Raw genomic sequence first — 24,416 nt, 5'->3', positions numbered from 1 at the left:
TCAAGTAAACAAGTCAGGCCATTTCAGAAAGTGGTAACAGTTACTGAGAAAATGAAACAGTGGAGAAAATGAAACAGTGCAAGGAAGCAGCCAGAGGATGGAGGAGTCAGTGGGACAGCACTTACTTTTATAGAGCAGCCTCTGCCTGCGGGAAGGAGGGCGCTCCAGGAGGAGGAAGAACTAAGGCTAAGGCTGGAAGGTACAGACCAGCTTGAAGTTTCATAGAACAGGTAGATGGTCTGTAAGAGATGAGAGCAGAGATAGAAACTTGGATATTTTATTAGACGGAGGCCCTGGGAAGATTTTGAGCAGTGTTGTGGCATGATCCGATTTGCTTTTTTTTTTTTTTTTTTGTGTGTGTGTGTGTGTGTGTGTGTGTGTGTGTGGTTTATGTTTGTTTCATATTTTAAGAGTGCAGTTGGATGAGTATTGACAAATGCATGTAACCACCACCCTAAGCAGGATATAGAACTTTTCCATCAATCCCAAAAGTTTCCTTATGTCTCTTTGCAGTCAGTTTCCCCAGCAACACCACATACACCTCACTTTATCCCCATCACAGGCTATTGCTGATTTGCTTTCTGTCCCTGTTTTACCTGTTCTAGAACTTGATATTAATAAACGCTTGCAGTAGGCACGTTGCACGTGGCTGACTTCTTTCACTCTGAATAATGTTTTTTAGACTCATCTGCGTTGTTGCATGTATAGTAGTTGTTCCTCTTTTATTACTGAGGAATAAGTAATAAGTTATTGTAAGGCTATTCCATAGTTTATTCGTTTACCAGCTGATAGACATTTAGGTTATTTCTCCTTTTTGGTTATCATAATAACGCTGCTGTGAGCATTCATATGCACATCTTTGTGTGGATACAGATTTTCATTTCTCTTGGGTAAATACCCAGAAATGGGATTGCTAAATCATATAGGAGTGCATATTTAACTGTATAAGAAACCACCAAACTGTTTTCCAACGTGGTGGTTTCATTTTACACTCTCACTAGCAATGTATTATGACTTACTTTTTGAAGGGATCACACTGGTTGCAGTTTGGACTGAGGTTTACGGCATGAATTGAAAATGATATTTCACACCTGATGTAGAAAAGAACCCTTCAAGACAGCTACCAGATTCCAACCTGTAATCACTGATGTCTGGTGCAGGGAAGCTTGCAAGGATGGTGTCTTGTTATTTGGCTGCCCCAACTCTTCTCTTTTACCATCCAACTTGGATTTAAAGATTAGATTAATTCCTGAATATTCATTCACTCCTTTGCTTTGAGCCTTCTACTAATGGCAGTGAAGGATACAAGTCTTTTACTGTGAGCAATTCTCATCCCAAAGGATTTTCTCTATTCGTATACATACAGGTCAGTCTTGAATATTTGCTGTGGAAATAGCCTCTGCAAAATAACAAGAAGTCATTTTCTAGGACTGATCTTGATTCTCACTGCTTTTATTTTATTTTTTTCTGTCCAAAGGGATGATTCAGACAAACATAGTTTCCAAAACTCAAAAGGATGTCATCAGAAGACCAACATTTGTGCCTCAGTGGTATGTGCAGCAGATGAAGAGAGGGCCAGAGTAAGTGTTCTGAAGCAGCTGTTTGCTGACAGATGCTTGAGATGTTCATGCCCTGGGCTCATCAAGTCACTCGTGAATCTGGAGCCTGTTTTCCTGAAAAGTTCCTGCTTGTATTACTCTGCAGTTTCCATTTGCATTATCGATGAGTAAGATGCTTGTTAAGCAGCGTGGTGTGACTGAAAGGATACTAGATCAGAAAATGAATTTTCTTTCTGAAAGGGAAGTCTGAGCAAGTCTCCTAAATACTCTGGGCTTTAGCTTCTCCAGCTGTGAAGAGCTGGATTGATGCAGTACGCCTAAGGAATAATCACATATACTGGGTTTTTGTTTTGCTGTGGATTTTTTTTTTTTTTTTTTTTTAGAAATGGGGTCTCACTTTGTTGCCCAGGCTGATCTTAAACTCCTGAGCTCAAGCGATCCTCCTACCTCAGTCTTCCAAAGTGCTGGGATTACAGGCATGAGCCACCGTGCCTGGCTTTGCTGTGGATTCTTTTGGGTATCTTTTGTTTTCCTACACGATTTATAGAGGATGAGGGGCGGAGAAAGAGATAGAAAAAAGGGATGAGCTAGCTGTTAGAGCAAGGGCTTCGGTGAGAGATACTATTGATTGAAGGGATTTTAAAGGAAATGTTGCTGTGGGGGATTCATTGTAACTCTCCTTGTGAAGTGCTCAGTAAACTCTACATTGTTCATGAACATTTTTGGAGTTGGATTTTTTTTTCTGGGTGATGTGTGATTACATAAAACAGGCTTCAAGAGAAGTATAAAATCAAGGTGTTCTAACTAGGTTCTTTTGGTTGTAAGAATTCAAGCTATTTGATGAAAAAGGAAAGTTACTAAAAAGATAAATAACTATGAGGTCATATGGAAAACAACTTGCAAGAATCTAAGAATGGAAACTGAGCTATATCAGGGCCTCAGGAAGGGGAGTTGCTTCCAATTCTGCTTTAGAACTGGAGCAGCCTAGAGTCAAAGATTCTTTCTGGGGACCAGGTTAACAGCCTGGATGCTGGATCTAGCTCACCTAGGTTCAAATTCCACCTTGCCACCCATTAGCTGTGTGGATTTGGACAAATGAATCACTCTGTATATCCTCATCTGTAAAATGGGCTTAATAATAATACCTTCCTCACTGTTGCTTGGGTAACACATTCCAAACACTCATCAGGTGTTCAGAAAATGTTAACTGCTCTGGTTATTATTATTTTTATTCCCCTGCTATTAATAGACTTAGTAACTGTATATATAATTAAGTTGACTTAATTCTAATTCATAATTCCAACCTGCATATCTCTTCAGCCTTATCTTCTGCCACTAACTGCCTAATTTTCTCTGAATTTCTCAAGTTGATTTCCCAAGAATTAGAATCTGATTGGTGTAGCTATCTAAAGTCCGTTTCAGTAATTGCCTTTTTTTTTTTTTTTTTTTGACAGAGTCTTATTCTGTCGCCCAGGTTGGAGTGTAGTGGCACAATTTCGGCTCACTGCAACCTCTGCCTCCCTGGTTGAAGTGATCATCCTGCCTCAGCCTCCTGAGTAGCTGGGACTACAGGTGCATGGCACTATGCCCAGCTAATTTTTGTATTTTTAATAGAGACGGGGTTTCACCATGAGGGCCAGGCTGGTCTCGAACTCTTGACCTCAGGCGATCCACCTGCCTCAGCCTCCCAAAGTGCTGGGATGACAGGCGTGAGCCACTGCACTTGGCCCCTTCCTGTAGTTTAAATATGCAAATTAATAAAGTAAAAAGAATATTTCAGGGTTTAGGGAAGAGAGGAGTAAAGCTCATGCCCTCACGGGAGCTTACATTCTGGTGGATGAGGCAATAACCATTTCAGTTCCTGACAAATGTTAGGTGGGGGAAAAAAAGGCAGAGTAGGAGGATGGGGAGGGGCTGTTCACATTCAGCCAATGAATGAGATCATCAGAGCTGCTTTCCATTCGTTACAATCGTTCTGGCAGGACGTCTTCACAAAAGTGTGTTAGAACTGTCATTACTTAAAGCAACAAAACTGCATTTTTTTTTAAAGTTCCGGTAATTTTGATTTTTTAACAATTCAGATACTCCCAATTAGTCTCAACTAGTGAGACCATGCTTTATGGCCCTTCCAGACAGCAGGAACTGTGGAAAGTATAGTAAACCTTGACGCCAAGCTGGATGGTTCTTTCTGTGCACATGTATTTCTAGGGGAAAAAATTGCTTTATGGCATTTCCAGATAGCTCCTGTAGTCAGCCATCGTCAATCTCAAGAACTTCCATATGTCAGAGTTGCTTCATGCTTTTCCATTTGCTCTTCCCCATCTCCAGGAATACTCCTTCCCGTCATTCACATGAATACAGCTCCCCTCATGATTTAGCTGGAATGCCACTTTCCCATACTATAACATTCCTTGTGATTCTCCTTCAGTTCTCCTGTGCCCTCCAGGGACACTTGAGATTCCCTTACAGTACTTTTCCACTTCTACCTTGTAATACAGTTACTCATGTAAATGTCTCTAGCACAACCTTCCCTCCTCCTCCCTTCCCCCTCCCTCCCCACCAACCTCAATTATCAGCTCCTCAGAGCTCTTGAAATATTTTGGTGGTTTTTTTTTTGGTGGGGTGTTTGAGGGGTTAGGTTGCTGGGGTGCAGTGGCGCAATCACAGCTCACTGCAGCCTCAACCTCTCGGACTCAGGTGATCCTCCCACTGCAGTCACCCAAGTAACTAGGACTATGGGTGCACACCACTACACCTGGCTAATTGTTGTATTTTTAAATAGAGACACGGTTTCTCCAGGTTGCCCAGGCTGTCTTGGAATATTTTGTATAATGCATGGCACATAGTGATAATAAATAGCCACATGAATAAAAATAAATAAATTAGAAAAACATGTTAGTGGGGGAGGGTGGGGGGTGGGTCATGCAGAGAACCAAATTTAATCCTGCTCTCACTAGCCCAGGGAGACACACTTACTGTAGGATAGAATAAGGGCTGGGGTACTACCCTGAACTACAGTGGGACATAGAAGTGAACTATAGCACACGTCACTGTTCATGGGCATCTTACAATATATTCATTCAATCTGTCCCACATTATACAAATCCAGAATGGAAACCTGACCTTAAAATAGAGATAAACTGGGGCCAATCTTTCTCATTCTAATGAGTCATCTTCTTCTTTAAAGAGTTTTTTCCTTCAAGCATTTGTTTTTTAAAATGTAATTGTTTTGATCATGGAAAATTTCAAACATAAAGTACAAAGAATTGATAATAAACCCCTGAGTACCTAACATCCAACTTAAACACTGTCAATATTTACTATCTTTGTAACATATTTGTCGTAGTCGTAACAATATTGTTACTACCATCACCTCTAAACTTTTTTTTTCTTTGAGAAAGAGTCTCACTCTGCAGCAGGTTAGAGTGCAGTGGTGCAATCATGGCTCACTGCAGCCTCAAACACCTGGATTCATGTGATCCTCCTGCCTTAGCCTCCTGAGTAGCTGGGACTACAGCCATGCACCACCACACCTGGATAATTTAAAAAAAATGTTTCTAGAGATGGGGAAGGGGATCCCACTGTGTTGCTCAGGCTGGTCTTAAATTGCAGAGCTCAAGCAATCCTCCTGCTTCGGCCTCCCAAAGTGCTGGAATTATAGGCATGAGCCACCACGCCTGGCCTAACTTTTTTTCTTTTGCTGGAATATTTTAATGTAAATCCGATACATGTTATCATTTCCCTGTATATATATTAGGTGTGTTCCTAACAGGTAAGAGGTTTTAAAAAACATTATACAATATCATTAACCTATGTAACAAAGTTAATGATAATTCCTTAATATCATCTGATACCCAGTTCATGTTTTATGTTTTCCCATTGTCTTAAACAATGACTATTTAGAGTTGATGTATTGCAAATCAGTATCTAAGCAGGGTCTGTACATTGTGTTTGGTTGATTTGTGTCATAAATATCTTTTAGTCTACTACAGTTTCCCCTCCTCTACTTTTTTCATGCAATTTCATTTTTTAAGAAACTAGATAGGCCAGGTGTGGTGGTTCATGCCTGTAATCCTAGCACTTTGGGAGGCCGAGGCAGAAGGATTGCTTGAGCCCAGGAGTTCAAGACCAGCCTGGGCCACATGGTGAGTTGAGACCCCATATCTACAAAAACTTTTTAAAAAGTTAGACAGGTGTGGTGGTACACACTTGTGGTCCCAGCTACTCAAGAGGTTGAGGTGGGAGGATCACTTGAGCCCAGGAGGTTGAGCTGTGTTTGCACCATTGTACTCCAGCCTGGGCAACAGAGTGAGACTCTGTCTCAAAAAAAAAAAAAAAAAGAAAAAAAAAACAATAAAAACAACGACTAGGTGATTTGACCTATAGAATTTTCCAAATTCAAAATGTAGAAAATTAACCTGGCATGCTGGCTCACACTTATAATCCTAGCACTTTGGGAGGATGAGGTGGGAGGATCACTTGGGCCCAGGAGGTTGAGGATATAGTGAGCCATGGTCACACCACTGTACTTCAGCCTGGGTGACAGAGTGAAACTCTGTCTCAAAACACATTAGCAAATTGTATCCTCATGGGGTCATCTGATGTGTAATTTCTATAAATTGATCATTAGATTTAGGGAACTGACTAGATTTAGGTTCAGTTTTGAGTCAAGTATGCTATACAATTGATGGCTTCGTACCAGTGATTCTGTCCCAACTTATGAAGAGATACACAGTGTCTGGTTGTCCTACTTTTAGTGATGGAGATCACAGAGTAGGTTCAGGTCATTCCAGTCTGATCATTCCACTATACTATTCATCTGATCTTTCACTTAATGGTTTTAGTAGCTAATGATAATGATTGTTTAGAACCATGATGTCATTAAGTATTGCCAAATGGTGGTTTTCTAATTCTATCAACTCTTTTGCAACTATTAGTGTGTTTCATCTATAAAGAAGAATTTTTCTGGTAGCTTTAGGTTCTATGGAATAGAAAAAAAAATTACTTCTCAGGTATGGTTACCCTGAAATACAGTTCATACTGGAAAGGCAGAATTCTTTCCTCTAAATTCCTAATATATTTAATTGTTTATCCTTTGACCAAGAAGCTGTAAGACACATTTGCTTAATGCTAACACATTAGGACCTTTGAAAGCTGAGCAGAAATATAAAAAAGAGTCAATACTTTTACATTTTAAGTCAATAGGAAAATGGCATTTAATTGACCGATTATGAATAATTGCAGCATTTTTAAAAGACATGATTACTGGTACATCTATACCAGGTATATGCGAGGATGTAGTCCAGAGAAAAATACAGAAATAAATATCGTGTATTTCTCTAGTCATCCTTGGCATAGTGGCTGGAAGTTAAGAGAAAACGTCACTTGGGCCTGTGGAGCAGAGAGTTAAGTGAATTCTTTCTCTTTATTTGTAGCCATCAGCCAGCAAAGACCTCATCAGTGTCTTTAACTGCGACCTTTCGTCCTCAGGAGGACCTTTGCTTGCTATCCTCAAAGAAATATAAGGTACTTGGTTTTACATGTTTGGTGGATGAGTCTGTTAAAAGTTAGAAAAAGTACTGTGCTACAAGTGTATGTGTGTGTCTGGATGAATGAATTACTCCCGCAAAACTCTTAGATCGGCTGGGTGCAGTGGCTCACCCCTGTAATCCTAGCATTTTGGGAGGCCGAGGCGGGTGGATTGCCTGAGCTCAGGAGTTCAAAACCAGCCTGGAAAACACGGTGAAACCCCCTCTCTACCGAAAATACAAAAAAATTAGCCAGGCGTGGCGGCATGAGCCTGTAGTCCCAGCTACTTGGGATGCTGAGACAGGAGAATCGCCTGTACCTGGGAGGTAGAGGTTGCAGTGAGCCGAGATCGCACCACTGCACTCCTGCCCACTGCACTCCAGCCTGGGCGACAGAGCGAGACTCCATCTCCAAAAAACAAACAACAACAACAAACACTCTTAGATCAAGGTTGAAAGGCAGTCATCTAATGGTTCTCTTTCCCAGAGATCACCTAACTGCTATAGGGCACCTCATTGTTTCCAGAGTTCAGCCACACACAGTCTCATTTGGGCAGATCCTCACAACAGCCATGTGAAATGGATATTAACATCTCTATTTTATGGACAAGAAAACTAGAACTCACAGAGTAAAAATGACTTGTCCTTTAGTTACGATTAACAAGTTTCTATGGGAGTCAAACAAACTGTGCCTCACTGTGTCACTTAACCTAGTTGGAACACAGCTATTCCTAGATGGCTTAGCTTCCCCATGTTGGCTTCAGCTTTTGTGCAGGCTGGTCTGCTTGGACTGCATGGCACCTCAATTCCTCTTCCCTTGCATTGGGAAGAGGTTACTGGACTAACTCAGACTGCAGGGGACTTCCCTTTTCCCTTAGGCATAGTGCTTTGCTAGCTTTAAGTTGGCCTGGACAGACAGGCCTGCTGCCTCTCTGGTTAATTACGGGAATGAGCTGGCAGATGTGGGAACCCTAAGCCAGCTCATCCTATCTGCTGTTAGAAAGAACCCTGGTAACAATACTTCATGGCATAAGGGGGCACATATGTGGATGTATCATGCTTTAAATGTTTCCTATTTCACATTTATATATTTTTAAACTTTATTAGTTGTCAGAGATCCATCACCTACATCCAGAATATGTCAGAGTAAGTGAGCATTTTAAAGCTTCCATGAAAAATTTCAAGATTGAAAAGATAAAGAGGATCGAGAACTCAGAGCTCCTGGATAAATTTACACGGTTGGTGGCCATGTTATCATGTTTCTTTACATAAAACTGGAAAGGATTAGTTAATATCTGTCCTTTGAGATTTATATTCACTGATTTATTTTAGTAGTTAACAGCTCCTTTAGGCTCTAGTCTTTTTTTTTTTTTTCATGCTATCAACTCCGGCTTCTCTCTCTCAGCCTTACTGTTTTACAATTCAATGATTTCATGTGTCTATCTCTTAAAAGTTTTCATAAATTTATCATTGTACAGCTGCTGCCTTAAAGTTAGTAGCTCCGCTGTGAAAGCTGATGGAATGAAATTTTTAGATGATTAGACTTTAGCTGGGATTAATGTTATCAACTGGAGTGGGAAGGGGATGTCTCGGTGTTAAGTCTCACATTTCTTATATTAGGAAGAAATCGCAGATGAAGGAAGAAGGAAAACTCCTATTTTATGCGACAAGCCGTGCCTGGGTGGAATCTATCTGTGTGAATAATTTTGACAGTTTCCTACATGAAACTCATGAAAACAAATATGGAAAAGGTTAGTGCCGGGATAGAGAAGCGTAACTAGTAGAGTCATAACTCGGGCTTTATACGTGCTTCTATTAGGAGGTATATGTAATTATTTTGTATTAACCAGAGTGTCCAGGCTCTAGTGGTCCCGGAGAGATAATAAGCTCATGGTAATATCAAATGCCCAAATGAGAGTGAATCAGTTGACTTGGAGCTTGAGTGCTGGACCTTAGTCCCTGTCTTCTGTTTTCTTTCTGGGAGTGACAAAAGTCTTCATACGTGCTTGTAAACTACTCCATCTGTTGGTCTTGTTGTCTACTCACTTCTGGCTTGGCTCTTCCTGAGCCCATGTCCATGCCTGCGAAGCTATTTGAAGCTTCAGTTGTCACAGATTGGTTTTAATTAAAGAGGGGGAGAAGAGGCCTCTCCCCATCTCAGGCCACACTGGGTCACCTCGGTCTGACGTGTCACAGGTCTGCCCACACACAAAATCTTTATAGCTCTTTCTTTTTGCTCCTAAACTCTTGCATGCAATTTTTTCTTTTTTGTGAGACAGGGTCTCACTTTGTCACCCAGTCTGGGTGACAATCTCGGCTCACTGCAGCCTCAACCTCCTGGGCTCAAGTGGTCCTACCACCTCAGCCCCTCGAGTAACTGGGACAACAGGTGTGTGCCACCACATTCAGCTAATTTTTTGTTGTTGTATTTTTTGTAGAGACAGGGTTTCGCCATGTTGCCAAGGCTGGTCTCAACTCCTGAGCTCAAATAATCGCCTACCTCAGCCTGCCAAAGTGCTGGAATTTTAGGCGTGAGCCACCGCTCCTGGATGCATGCAACTCTTTTTTTTTTTTTTTTTTTTTTTGTGACAGTTTCTCTCTTGTTGCCCAGGCTGGAGTGCAATGGCTCGATCTCGGCTGACTGCAACCTTCACCTCCTTGGTTTGAGCGATTCTTCTGCCTCAGCCTCCTAAGTAGCTGGGATTATAGGCATGTGCCACCACGCCCGGCTAATTTTGTATTTTCAGTAGAGACGGGGTTTCTCCATGTTGGTTAGGCTGGTCTAGAACTCCTGACCTCAGGGGATCTGCCTGCCTCGGCCTCCCAAAGTGCTGGGATTACAGGTGTGAGCCACCGCACCTGGCCTGCATGCAACTCTTAAAAACAAACAAACCCGGGGGGGAGGGGGGAGGGATAGCATTAGGAGATATACCTAATGCTAAATGATGAGTTAATGGGTGCAGCACACCAACATGGTGCAGGTATACATGTGTAACAAACCTGCATGTTGTGCACATGTACCCTAAAACTTAAAGTAAAATAACAATAAAATGAAAAAAAAAAGAAGAAAAAAAAAGAAATCTTTATGAATGTAAATGTTTATTGTCCATTTTTAACTAATAAGCAAGCTTACCAAAAACTGCACTTCACACTTAGCTTAATGTTTGAGGGAATTAACTTCATAAATAAATAAAAACTAGAAAATTAAAAAAAAAACCAAACTAAGAATCACTCATCTTTAGGAAATAAGTAATAGTTTATCACAGATTCAAAGTGAGTTCAACTCATACAACTAGGATTAAATCAATTCTTGCCCCAAAAGGCAAGAAGTCAATCAGCCAGTCAGCAAATATTTTTGAGTGTCTTCTGTACACTAGATGGTGGGTACACAGTGGTGAACAAGTTAGACATGGCCCCAAACAAATTTTGCATAATTATCTTACATAATTAATTAAATGACTGTGGCCAGGCATGGTAGCTTAGACCTGTAATTCCTGTACTTTGGGAGGCTGAGGTGGGAGGATCACTTGAGCCCAGGAGTTGGAGACCAACTTGGGCAACATGGCGAGACCCTGTCTAATTTTTTGTTTTAATTACAAACAAATTTTTTTAATTACCTGGGCATGGTGGCACATGCCTCTAGTCCCATCTACTAAGGAGGCTGAGGTGGGAGGATTGCTTGAGCCCGGAAGTTTGAGGCTGCAGTGAGCTGTGATTGTGCCACTGTACTCTAGCCTGGGCGACAGAGCAACACTTTGTCTCAAAAAAAAAAAAAAAAAAAAAAAAAAAATTAAATGATTGCAAATGTTGGGCTGCTATAGAGAAAAATAACAGGTCCAGGCCAGGCGCGGTAGCTCACGCCTGTAATCCCAGCACTTTGGGAGACTGAGGCAGGCAGATCACTTGAGGTCAGGAGTTCAAGATCAGCCTGGTCAACATGGTGAAACCCCGTCTCTACTAAAAATATAAAAATTAGCTGGGTGCAGTGGCACGTGCCTGTAATCCCAGCTACTTGGGAGGCTGAGGCAGGATAATCGCTTGAACCCGGGAGACAGAGGTTGCGGTGAGCTGAGATCATGCCATTGCACACCAGCCGAGACTCCATCTCAAAAAAAAAAAAAAAGAAAAAAGAAAAAAAGGAACAGGTCCTGTGTACAACTAACCCAGCTAGAGAGGTGTTCCCAAGGATAGAGATAGAGTAGGATTCCCCTGCCTTGTAGAGTCACCACATAGCGGAGAAGGGAGAAATGGAACAAGATATGACCATAAAGAGCTAAACTTGACTGTAAGGGCATGGGAAACTAATGAAAGGTTTTAAGCTGGGGAATGAATTTATTGATGAGATTTCATAAGTTTATTAAGTTTAAATATATCAGTGAAACTTACCTAGAAGTGTTTGGAGGAAATGGGAAATGTAGTGACCATCTTAAGTGACATATGATAGGTGAAATTAAAACTCATCAGTTTCTTACAGGTCTATCCTATGTTAGAATTCAAACAAATATTTATCCTAAAAAATGAAATGTTAGGCTAGGCACTGTGGCTCATTCCTGTAATCCTAGCACTTTGGGAGGCCGAGGTGCGTGAATCACCTGAGGTCAGGAGTTCGAGACCAGCCTGACCAACATGGTGAAACCCCCATCTCTAATAAAAATACAGAGTTAGCTGGGCGTGGTGGCGCATGCCTGTCGTCCTAGCTACTCGGGAGGCTGAGGCAGGAGAGTTGATTGATCACAAGAAGGGGAGGCTGCAGTGAGCCGAGATCCTGCCACTGCACTCCAGCCTCGGCGACAGAGGAAAACTCTGTCTCAAAAAAGAAAAAATTAAAGCACTTAGAAATGTAGGAATAGAAATGAACTTTCTTAACACAATAAAGGGAATTTTAAAAAAAGAAAATATAGATTCCAGATTATATAAGTGTGATATAAAAAAACTGATGCAACAAAAACAAAAATGGACAAATGAGATAGCATCAAACTAAAAAGCTTCTCCACAGCAAAGGAAACAATTAACAAAGTGAACAGACAAACCCACAGAGTGGGAGAAAATATTTGCAAGCCATATATCTGACAAGGGATTAATATCCAAAATATATAAGGAGCTCAAACAATTCAACAGCAAGAGAACAAATAACCCAATTTTAAAATGTGCAAGCTGTTCCCATAAGTGGCCTGAGGTGATCTGTGAAAATGGCTCACCATTCACTTGACCCAGAAAACCCCATGAAATCATGCAAATAAAGAGGCTCAAATCTTCATGTTCACTTTAAGGACACCCATGAAACTGCCCAGGCCATCGAGAGTATGCCTATATGAAAAGCCAGCAAGTGTCTGAGAGATGTCACTGTATAGAAACAATGTGTACCATTCCAACGTTACGAGGGTGGAGTTGGTAGGAGTGCCCAGACCAAACAGTGGGGCTGGGCACGCAGTTGGTGACCCCAAAAGGGTTGAATTTTTGCTGTACACACTTAAAAATGCAGAGGGTGATGCTGAACGTAAGGGTTGAGCTGTAGATTCTCTGGTCATCGAGGATATTCAGATGCACAAAGCACCCAAGATGTGCCACCAGACTTCCAGAGCTCATGGTTGGATTAACTCATGCCTGAGCTCCCCCTGCCACATAGAGACAATCTTCACTGAAAAAGCACACCGTGTTCCTAAACCAGAAGAGGAGGTGCACAGAAGAAAAAGCTATCCCAGAAGATACTGAAGAAGCAAAAACTTAACGGCACAGTAATAAAATACATAAAATACATGCAAATAAAAGTTTCAAAAATGGGCAAAAGACTTGAATAGACATTTCTCAAAAGAAGAAATACAAATGGCCAATCGGTTCATGAAAAAATGCTCAACATCACTAATCATCAGGCAAATGCAAATTAAAACCACAATGAGCTGTTGCCTTGCACCGATTAGAATGGGAGGCTGAGGTGGGAAGATTGCTTGAGCCCAGGACATCAAGGCTGCAGTGAGCCAAGATTGCACCACTGCACCCCAGCCTGGGTGACAGAGACCCTGTCTCAAAAACAGCAGCAACAACAACAACAACAAAAAAAAAGAGAGAGAGAGGAGAGCTGAATGTACTGACATAGCAAGATTTCTAGGACTAAAGTGGAAAAAAAAGTTGTAGAACAGTTCATATGTTATGATCCTATTTATGAACAAGTAAACCACCATAAAACTATATTAGAGTATATGCACATATATGTATGTGAATGCATAGAAACAAGTGTGAAAGAATTCCCACCAGCCATAAACTGTTTTGGGAAGGGGAGTGGGATTGGATGTGGTAGGTCAGTATAGGTAGACTTCCATATTTTACTTTAAATATAGTAGAACATCATTTGCACAGAATATCTAGTATCTGACCTACTCAGGATAACCAATGTTTCTGGAATTCAAACATCTAACTATAAAATGATAAAAAGAACAAAAACAAAGTAGATGGAAAGTATATTAAACATTTGTTACCACAAGTAAAACAAATTCATTTTACTTATTGATTCTTGCATGGAAATAGGAGTTTGCAATATCTACTTATGGTCTTTAAAATGACAGAGTAGCATTCTTAGAAAATATTGTTAGTATTTTTTGATACAGAGTCTCACTCTGTTGCCCAGGCTGGAGTGCAGTGGTGTGATCTTGGCTTACTGCAGCCTCAACTTCCTGGGCTCAATCAATCCTGCCTCAGCTTCCTGAGTAGCTGGGATTACAAGTGCACGCCACCATGCCCGGCTAATTTTTAAATTTTTTGTAGATATGGAGTCTCCCCATGTTGCCCAGACTGGTCTCAAATTCCTGGGCTCATGTGATCCACCTGCCTCAACCTCCCATAATGCTGGGATTACAGACATGAGCCACCGCATCTGCCCAGAGTAGCACTTGACAATGATAAAAATAAAAATTTTAACTTGGCAGGAAATTGTTGGTCTGCTGTGTATGGAAGCAGCAATCATTATCTGAGGTTGTTTTAGAATTGAGGATGAAGCATCAACGGACTCATCAGTTCCAAGTTGGCTCATTCAGCTCACACTGGGTGAATTGCATCAATTGGGCCACTGTGTCATTGTCATTTGGTCATTGCAGCCAATGGCTCACACTATCAGCGTGAGCTCTGCACTGTAGCAAATATTCCTCAGTCATTTCTATAGGGTTATATACTGTATTTAAGTTCGCCTGCATCATAAACATGTTCTTAAGTGCAAAGGAAAGTTTATAAATATCAGTAAGGTATTATTGACATATGCTTAGTCCACGCCCATCTGACTGTATATAACAAATCTTATAAGCTGTATACCTTCTTTTATAATATTTCTTAACTTTTCTTTCTGATTCTTTCTAGGAATTTACTTTGCAAAAGATGCCATCTATTCCCACAAAAATTGCCCGTATGATGCAAAAAACGTCGTTATGTTTATAGCCCAAGTTCTGGTTGGAAAGTTTATTGAAGGAAGTATGACGTACACGAGCCCCCCTCCACAGTTCGATAGCTGTGTGGATACCAGGTTGAATCCCTCCGTTTTTGTCATCTTTCAGAAAGACCAGATTTACCCACAATATGTGATTGAATATACTGAAGCAGACAAAGCCTGCGTGATTAGTTAGAACCGATGAATACAGCGTCAGAAGGATGCCATAACCATTCTTTTCCCTTACAGAACTAAATTGCCCCAGACAGGAGTTAAAGTTTTATATTTTCCTGCCCAGTTATCTAATGTCTTAGATCAGTGGTCCCCAAACTTTGCTACATATTAGAATCATCTGGGAGGTTTTAAACAAATTCCGATGCCCAGGTTGCACCCCATGCCAATGAAATCATTTCTGGGCGTTAGCGCCAGGCACTTGTATTTTTTTTTTTTTTTTTTGAGACCGAATCTCACTCCATCGCCCAGGCTGGAGTGCAGTGGCGTGATCTTGGCTCACTTTAACCTCTGCCTCCCGGGTTCAAGCAATTCTCCTGCCTCAGCCTCCCGAGTAGCTGGAACTACAGGCACACACTGCCACACCCAGCTAATTTTTTGAATTTTTTAGTAGAGACAAGATTTCACTGTGTTGCCCAGGCTGGTCTCAAACTCCTGAGCTCAGGCAATCTGCCCGCCTTGGCCTCCCAAAGTGCTAGGATTACAGGTGTGAGCCACCATGCCTGGCTGGCAGTTGTACTTTTTAAAGCCCTTCTGATGATTCCAATGTGTTGGAAAGTTTACCTTGTCTCAGATGTAACTGGTAAAGGCTGATTTCTAAATTTTCTGTAATTGCAGCAACCTTTCTCTCCTGTCTACCCTTTTAATTTACTGTATGCCAATGTTTTGTATGCCATTGAAAGAAAGTTAATTTGGAAAATTTGGGAGAAATCTAAACATGCCTATTAAGGATATAAGACATTACAGCCTTAGAAGAAAGATTGTGAAAAGCTGGGGAGAAAATGCTTAAGGACATGCTAGGGGAAAAAAAAGTAAAATTGAAAAGCTATTGCAGACATAGCTGCAGTACTGTACCTTATCATTCTGATGAAACTGATTTGGAGCACGCTTTTCTTTATCGCTACATTTATTTAGGGGACAAACTCCATTCAGGTTGACTCTCTCTGGAATGCGGTAATAAGGGCTGGCAAGTAAGGCTCAGAGAGACGCAACCAACTGGAGTTAATTGCCCATTTGGGCTCTTTGTATAATTATGGCAAAGTAGACATTTATGTTCTAATTAATATGATTACAGAGAAGGCTTTTTCTCAGGTCAGGCTTTTCATGAAAGTATTTTGAGAACAATGAATTGCAATAACCAGCTTCACACAAGCATAACTGATAAACGCGAGTGCTATTGTAGTCTTGGCAAATGAGCCAAGAACCTAGGAGCAGGCCATTCCTACTGAAGGACGGGCCCCCTACGGAGATGAAATTTGTTTCCTGGTGAGCACAGAATCAGAACAAAGAACAATATCCCAGAGAGGCCCTGTGTCTACCAGGAGCTTCTTTTTCCAAATGTAATGGATTATGTGGAATTGTAGTACCATCGGTTTTTACTTAGAGCCCTTGATGTGCTTGGACCAATATTTCCTTCCTTCTTATGAACCAGGTTTTTCCTTCTGATTTTCCCTTTTCAACATTCCTTACCAGTCACCAAAGTTTCCTGTTATAATTTCTTCTAGCAGACATGTTATAAGTCAGATTTAATTAGCATCAGAGTTGATTTTATATTAGTCAGACTTTGGATCATCACAGAGATCTCCACAACTCCTTAGCTTAAACAGCTCCACCAGTAAAAAAAAAAAAAAAAAAAAAAAAAAAAAAAAAAAAAATAGAGAGTTTTTTTAGAGTAGAGTTATTTTCTGGGAGGGTTACTACAAATGCTTATTCTCATAGACTTATTTCTTTCATGGTAGCTTTCGTTTTGGAGTGTTCATTTTCTGAACTTGACCCTCACATTGTAGGGGTGCAGTTTGTCCAACTCTTTCCAACAGCCCATTAGACACCACTAGCTGGATATTTCACAGGCATCTTTGATTCAACATGTCCAAAGTGGAACTCTCCATCTACCTCCCTCACATGAACCTGTTCCTCTCTCAGGATCTGTATGTAAGTGAATAGCATCACCATCTACCCATTGGCTCAAGCAGAAATCTGGAAGTCATCTTTGACTCCTTCCTCTCCCTCGTGATAAACATCTAAGCAGTTTCTAAGTCTAGTTTTACCTCTTAAATATCTCTGTTCCCTTCTAAGTTGTTTGCTGTGTTTTCTTCAGAGCAAGAAGGTTATATTTTTTAAAATTTACTTAGTAATGCACATTCAAAACACACATCAAGTCTTCAGGATAAAGTTCAAAACCGCTATCATGGCCCCATGTGCTCTCTCCCTCCCCTACCCCTCTATCATTTAGTTTCTTCTGCCCAAGCCACTCTGGCTTCCTTTCAGTTTTGTGGTTCCCATTTTTAGCTAGTTCAGTGGTTTTCAATGGGCATTTCTGCCTTTTTTTTTCTAAACGACAAATAGAAATACATCTTCTTTATTATCCTCCAAATCCAATTCAGAGGTAATATGCTCCACCTACACACAATTTTAGAAATAAATTAAAAATTAAATAAAACTGATATGAACATAAAGAGGAAATAAAATGTACCTAACTTGGGCACAACTGTAATTGAAGACCTAATGAAGTAGTCAGATGCTTACAACTATTTATAATGCATCAGTTTGAACTTAGAAGGTAGGAGATCAGATCATATGTGGGAAAATGTAAAAGCAGGGATATGGGTGGGCATTAGAATAAAAACTAGGGATACAATAACTTCTTTGCATATGACAATACTTATTTGTATATAAGAGAAAGAACGAAATAACCTTTATTGAAATAAAGATACTATGCAAGAAAATGTACAGTTATCGAAGTGGAGAAAATGAGGATATATTCTTGCAGACGAGCTATAGGTCATACATGAATGTCTAGTGAGACATTCAAAATTCGTATAGGGTGCAGAATAATTTCTTATTGTGAGGAACTGTCCAATGTATTGCAAGATGTTCTGCATACTTGGCTCTCACATATTAAATGCTAGTAGCGCCCCCACCCCCACGCCCATTCATGGTGACAACCACAAACCCTATCAGATCTATTCACCCTTTTCAGAGCAGATATTTTGTAACATTCTCTTTGCTGTCCTGAAATGACTCATAGATAATACAATCTACTTACACACATGAATTTCTTAAAAAATCAATTTAATGCCCTAACTCTCTTATTAAGGAGAAATAGAAAAGAAGAAATTTATAATGAAAAGAAGATGAATTTCATTATGTAAATGCTCAGGCATGACTACGCTGTTTGAAACAGACAGATGTTTACTCTTCCTTGTAATGAGTAGGTTTGGATTTAAGAGCCGACTAGAGGCTACTTCCTGTAAACAATTACAGGAAAATGAAACTAGAGGGGTGGGGGACACTAGAATGAAAACCAGTGTTAGGGTAAAGACAAAACAGACCATATACATAATCTGTATATGGGAAAAGAAAGAGCGAAATTACCTTACTTAAGGATAATAGGACAAGACAAATTACAGATTGTCTCAGAGAAAACAAATGAGTTACTCTCTCGGACAAGCTGTAGGTCCTACCTAAATGTCCAGCAGGACATTAGACAGTCGTACAGGGTACAGAATAATTCTTCGTTGTGTGGCACTAACCCACACACTGCAGGACATCGTTCTCCCTGGCTGCATCCACTCAGTGCTGGGAGTAGTCCCCAGTTATTATGAAACCACCAATAACCCACTGACCACAGTGAGAACCACTGATTTTTTCCACTGACCTAGCGAATATCTAGCATCCTTAGATCGGCTCAACTGTTACTTCCTTAAGGAATCCTTCTATAGAATAGGTCAGATCCTTGCCTCCCAAACCCCTTATTTTTAAAATACTTTGCGCCTTGCTTTGATAATTTGTATTATGTATCCAAACTGAAATTATCTGCTTTCTGCATTAGAATGTAAGCCCCCTGAGGGTTGAGTCAGTCTGTCTTGTTCGCTGTGCCACGCCTGATGCCTAGCCCAGCAGCATGCTTTGTACACTGATATATTGGGTAAATTTTGTTGAATAAATTAAGCTCAACTATTTATATTTCAATAGTTGAGTTGTATTGCTTCCTGTTCTTCAAGCTTAATTTGAACTGTCTAATAAAAAGAAGTAATTAATTTGGTTCTACTGCCTTTATTTGATCTATTTCTAGGTACCTCCAAAAACATCATCAACTGCAGACACCAGTTATTCAATGGGAGAGAGATGATGTGTTTTGCCCCTTCCAGCTTTATCATTCCAGGGCTCGATGACCAAGTCACCTGGGCAAGGCACAGTGGTGGTGATGGCCCCCACATCTTTTGTCTGGGGACTTAGAGAGGGAAGGGCTGAAAGCTGCTAACACACATTTCTTCCTTTAGTCTCGGGGGTGTGAACAGGGCCAGACTGAGGCACAAAAGTTAAAAATATAAATGGTGATAAGCAGAATTACCCTATCAGCCATTCCTTCTCCAAAAGCCCTTCTCTACTCATTATTTCCTTCCTTTTTTTTTTTTTTTTTTTTTTTTTGAGATGGAGTCTCACTCTGTCACCCAGGCTGTAGTGCAGTGGCGCAATCTCAGCTCAATGCAACCTCTGCCTCCTGAGTTCAAGCAATTCTCCTGCCTCAGCCTCCTGAGTAGCTGGGATTATAGGCGCCCGCCACCATACCTGGCTAGTTTTTGTACTTTTAGTATAGATGGGGTTTCACCATGTTGGCTAGGCTGGTCTTGAATTCCTGACCTAAGGTGATACACCTGCCTTGGCCTCCCAAAGTGCTGGGATTACAGGTGAGCACCTCACCCGGCCTCATTATCTTTTTTAATCACAAAGCTTTCAGTGGAGAGGGAGCAGGGAGAGAGTGAGGGAAATGGAGAGGGAGAGCAAGTTCTATGGCAGCAGAGATTTGATAAAGTGAAGGTAAAACTACCATTTGACTTGGACCTCAATATCAATAAAGCAAGGTGTAGCAAAGTCATTGCTGTCAAAGCACCTGGATTGAAACACACAAAAATGCTATCAAACCAAGCATGAGCAGATCCTGGAGTTTTTTGATTTTTTTTTTATGAGTTTGTTTACTTTGTCATAGTGCGCCCAAGAAAACCTGCCATTACCTAGTTTCTGGTGGACTCCTCAGTCCAGCATTTGGTAGAAATGAAGCTATGGCCGGGTGCAGTGGCTCACGCCTGTAATCCCAGCACTTAGGGAGGCTGAGGCGGGTGGATCACGAGGTCAAGAGATCGAGACCATCCTGGCCAACATGGTGAAACCCCGTCTCTACTAAAAATTCAAAAATGAGCTGGGTGTGGTGGCACACACCTGTAGTCCCAGGTACTTGGGAGGCTGAGGCAGGAGAATCGCTTGAACCCGGTAGGTGGAGGTTGCAGTGAGTCAAGACCACGCCACTGCACTCCAGCCTGGGTGACAGAGCAAGACTCTGTCTCAAAAAGAAAAAAAATAAGAAAAAAGAAATGAAGCTAAATAGCAACCACTTTCCACTCATACCCTCATACCTTAGCTACTGTAAAGGGAACTGCCATGAAACGCAATACTTAGTTGAGTGCTAAGCATGTGTGTCTGGGGCCATGGGGCCATGTTCTGGGACATGTCTTGGAAATAGTTCAGGGGATAACAGGCAGGTTTCATTTAGAAGGCTAAGACCAGAGCAGATGAATTTATAACAGTGATATCTGTGCATGTCCCCGGAGTGACTTGCTCCAAAGCTCGTGCTACAGATGTGTGCCTGAGTGACCATAAGCTTGAGAATGAGCTTCAGAATCAAAGCGGCAGGAGACATCAGAACGTTCTAGGAAGTGCTTAAGTCTTAAAAGCTCCAATCCTAAAATACCACCCCCAATCTCAACCTCCTGTTTTCTCTTTTTCATTTCCTTGTGAACCTGCCCAGCATCTAATGTCACCCTCTTCTTCCTGAAAAATGCACAAGCTTCAATAAACAGTCTGCTCTGGGATCTTTCCTTTTTACCCCTCTATGCACTTCCCCATGAATGGTCTTATTTATTCCCAGATTCAAGTGTCACACACTCTGACTCCATGATCTATACCTCTGCTGAGGAGTCAGATAACCTGTGCATGGTGTCACAGCTACTGAGTAACAGAACCAAGATTCTAAACCTGGAAGTTCAGCTGCAGAGTCTGCAGGTTAAGTGTGTATCTGTAGGAACAGTCTCTACCTCTTCCCTCTCACCTCCCCACCCTTCCCCCATTAACTCCTGCATTTACTCTTGGAGTCTTCTCCACACTCTGCCTCATAGTCTTCCTCTCCACTTAAAATCCTCCCTTTTCCTTCAGTGTTCACTGTGGTCAACCCATGCAACACCCCTAGCCTTAGATGTCATTAACACCTGTCTTCACTGTCCTCACTATTTGGGGAGCCAATATCCATCACCCCACTGTCATCAGTCAGAATTACTCTAGAACTGCTTTTTTTTTTTTTTTTTTTGAGACAGAGTCTCACTCTGTCGCCCAGGTTGGAGAGCAATGGCATGATCTCAGCTCACTGCAACCTCTGCCTCCAGGGTTCGAGCAATTCTCCTTCCTCAGCCTCCCAAGTAGCTGAGATTACAGGCGCCCGCCATCATGCCTGGCTAATTTTTAGTAGAGATGGGGTTTCGACATGTTGGCCAGGCTGGTCTTGAATTCCTGACCTCAACTGATCCTCCTGCCTCGGCCTCCCAAAGTGCTGGGATTACAGGCACGAACCACCGCAAATGGCCTAGAACTGCTGTTTCTGAAATCCCAAACCTCTATATTCTACCTCTGACCCCAGCCTGCTTTTTAGCTCTCTTGCCCTCCTACATTTCGTACGTCGTCTTTCTCTGCTCACATATAGCCCCTTGCTGTCTTCACTCCCTTACTTAGTCTCCAGCCCATTGTTCAGCCCCGACCACTCTCTTTTCTTCTCTTTTTTTTTTTTTTGAAACAGAAACTTACTCTGTCTCCCAGGCTGGAGTGCAGTGGTGTGATCTCAGCTCACTGCAGCCTCTGCTTCCCAGGTTCAAGTGATTCTCCCACCTGAGCCTCCTGAGTAGCTGCGATTACAGGTACCCACTGCCATGCCTGGCTAATTTTTAGTAGAGATGGGGTTTCAATATGTTGGCCAGGCTGGTCTTGAACTCCTGACCTTAGGTGATCCTCCTGCCTCGGCCTTCCAAAGTGCTAGGATTACAGGCGTGTGCCACCACACCTGGCTAATTTTTGTAATTTTGGGTAAAGACAGGGTTTCACCACTTTGCTAAGGCTGGTTTTGAATCCCCAACCTCAGGTGATCCACCTGCCTCAGCCTCCCAAAGTGGTGGGATTACAGGCATGAGCCACTGCACCCAGCCCCCTGATCACTCTTTCAATTCATACTTTCAATCATCCAGAACTTTGGACCTTAAGTCTCATCCACTGGCAGAACCTAAAAGTGAATCAACCAAATTCTGTTCTTACACCTTGAGAGCTTTTAGGAGAATTGCAGCACTGTTTGGATCCATGCCACTACCAATTTGTGGCCTTGGCAAGGCCCTGCCCGTGCCTACCGGTCCTTCCTCTCAGCCTTCTCCCCACTCCACAAGTCAGCTTTGTCGAGCCTTTATGGTCTCCTCAAGTGACTCTCCACCACCCATTCTTGGTTTTGCCTTAAACTTAAAAAGACAAAACAAAACAAAGCCTACAAACTTGTCTTTAGGTGCTCTAATCCTTGCCTCCTTTCCTGTTGTGTGAATGGAAGAAGCATCTCCCCTCCTGTCGGAGGTTAGTTCCTCTGACATCTCCCATTCTCTCTCACTGCCTATGGACATCCCCCGCTGATTACGATTCCCCTTTCCTTTATATTCTTTCTTTTTTTCTTTTCTCCTTCCTTTTCTTTCCTTTCCCTTCCTTTCTACCTTTTTCTGTCGCCCAGGCTGGAGTACAGTAGCATGATCTTGGCTCACTGCAGCCTCTGACCTCCTAGACTGAAGCAATCCTCCCACCTCAGCCTCCTGAGTAGCTGAGACTACAGGCACATGCCACCACGCCTAGCTAATTTTTGCATTTTTAGTAGAGACAGGGTTCTACCATGTTGCCCAGGCTGATCTCAAACTCCTGGACTCAAGTGATTCTCCTGCCTCAGCCTCCCAAAGGGCTGGGACTGCAGGCATGAGCCACCGCAGCTGGCCTCCTTTATTTTCAACTTTCCATTCTTACTAGCTCTTTCTTTTCTCTTTGTTTTTGAGACAGAGTTTCGCTCTGTTCCCCAGGCTGGAGTACAGTGGTGCAATCTTGGCTCACTGCAAGCTCCGCCTCCCGGGTTCATGCCATTCTCCTGCCTCAGCCTCCCGAGTAGCTGGGACTACAGGCGCCAGCCACCACGCCTGGCTAATTTTTTGTATTTTTAGTAGAGACGGGGTTTCACCATGTTAGCCAGGATGGTCTCGAACTCCTGACCTCATGATCCGCCTGCCTCGGCCTCCCAAAGTGCTGGGATTACAGGCGTGAGCCACCGCGCCCGGCCTTACGGGCTCTTTCTACTCAGCATGTAACTATGCTTGTCTCTCCTATAATAAAATACCTTTCTCAGTCTTGTGTCTTCCTCTTATTATCATTACCTTACTTACTTTTAGAAGTAAAGTCCTGGATTTTTCCATTCTTCTTTTTTTAACCTACAGAAATCTACCTTTTCTCATTATTCCTCTGAAATAAACCTGCCTAGGTTATCACTGCCTACAAGCTTTCCCTTGTAGGAAAGCTCCCCTCTGTAGTATCTCACCATGTTGATCACTTCCTCCTTGAAACTCTCTCCTCTGTGTGTCCATGAATGACTCTCATTTTTCTCTAACCTCTCCTTATCAGTTTATATGTTAGGCTATGTTCCCTCAGGAGCAATCCAACAAGGATTGAATGCACGCAGTTTACTTGGGAGGTGATCCTAAGAAACACTGGCAGGGGAATGGGGAGGTGCGGCAAGGAAAGGCAGGAAGACTGTATGGGGAGTGCTAATGAGCAGGTGTGGCTGTGGGCAACTAGGGTTCAGTTCCACTGAGGAAACATTGGGAGACCATGGAATGTACACCTCCAAGTGGTTCCACATGAGGAATTATGAGTTGGGCTGTTTGATCCATTGTTGGGGAGGACAAACTTTTCCTGCACCCTCTTATGTTCAGTTCTGAGGGGCTGCAAATTTAACTGACAAGAGAAAAAATATATATGCATATGGCACTGCACAAAAGAAGTGATGATGATTTATTTACCTAACTTAATAGGGGAGAGAAGGGGGGCAAAAAGGCTCCTATGGGAAGAACAAAGGGGTTTCTAGGGAACAAACAGGAGATAAGGAAGTTTGTGATCATGTTGTTTATGCAGGTGCACATGGTCTTCTATTTCATGTCCATAAACCCCCGGAGAGGGGATGAATGGCAGCCTCATTCCCAGAAGGTTCTGCTTTTACTGAAATAAAGGAACCTTCAAGAGGGCTTCTTTTTGCCTCTATTGAATCTTACATGTCTTTAGTTTAAAATAATCCTCATGCCAATTTTAGGGTTGAGAGTGCATCCTCAAACCACCAATTCCCCAATATCCCTGGATGAAGGCTCTTCCTGGAGGTGTTGGCTGCTTGGTAATTCCAGCCTGCCTTTCCTGCTGGCTGCTTGCTTTCTGTTGGAAAAAAGCTTAGGCAGAGAGTTCAGGAACAAATGCTGAGTGCCAAGGGGACGTAGACTACTGCCTATTTTTCTCTTCCCCCACTTGCTTATTTAATGTGGGTATTTGCCAAGCTTCTTTCCCCCCACCTCTGCTTTTTCACAC

General features: G+C 42.0%; 1 protein-coding gene across 2 annotated transcripts in view; it reads left to right on the top strand.

Annotated features, from left to right (window-relative positions):
• Positions 1-18,769, top strand: part of ZC3HAV1 (zinc finger CCCH-type containing, antiviral 1) — a 65,894-nt gene extending 47,125 nt beyond the window's left edge. The window contains exons 9-13 of one of the 2 annotated variants that reach the window (XM_024249285.3): positions 1,478-1,580; positions 6,995-7,085; positions 8,195-8,325; positions 8,708-8,838; positions 14,432-18,769. In XM_024249285.3, coding sequence (XP_024105053.2) covers positions 1,478-1,580; positions 6,995-7,085; positions 8,195-8,325; positions 8,708-8,838; positions 14,432-14,694 — 719 coding nt within the window. In that variant the 3' untranslated portion in view covers positions 14,695-18,769. 2 annotated transcript variants of the gene reach the window in all.
• The last annotated feature ends 5,647 nt before the right edge of the window (positions 18,770-24,416 follow it).

Source organism: Pongo abelii, chromosome 6 (assembly GCF_028885655.2).
Source record: "Pongo abelii isolate AG06213 chromosome 6, NHGRI_mPonAbe1-v2.0_pri, whole genome shotgun sequence".
Lineage (NCBI taxonomy): Eukaryota > Metazoa > Chordata > Mammalia > Primates > Hominidae > Pongo > Pongo abelii.
The sequence above is the reverse complement of the archived record's forward strand: the minus strand, read 5'-3'. Positions and strand labels throughout refer to the sequence as shown.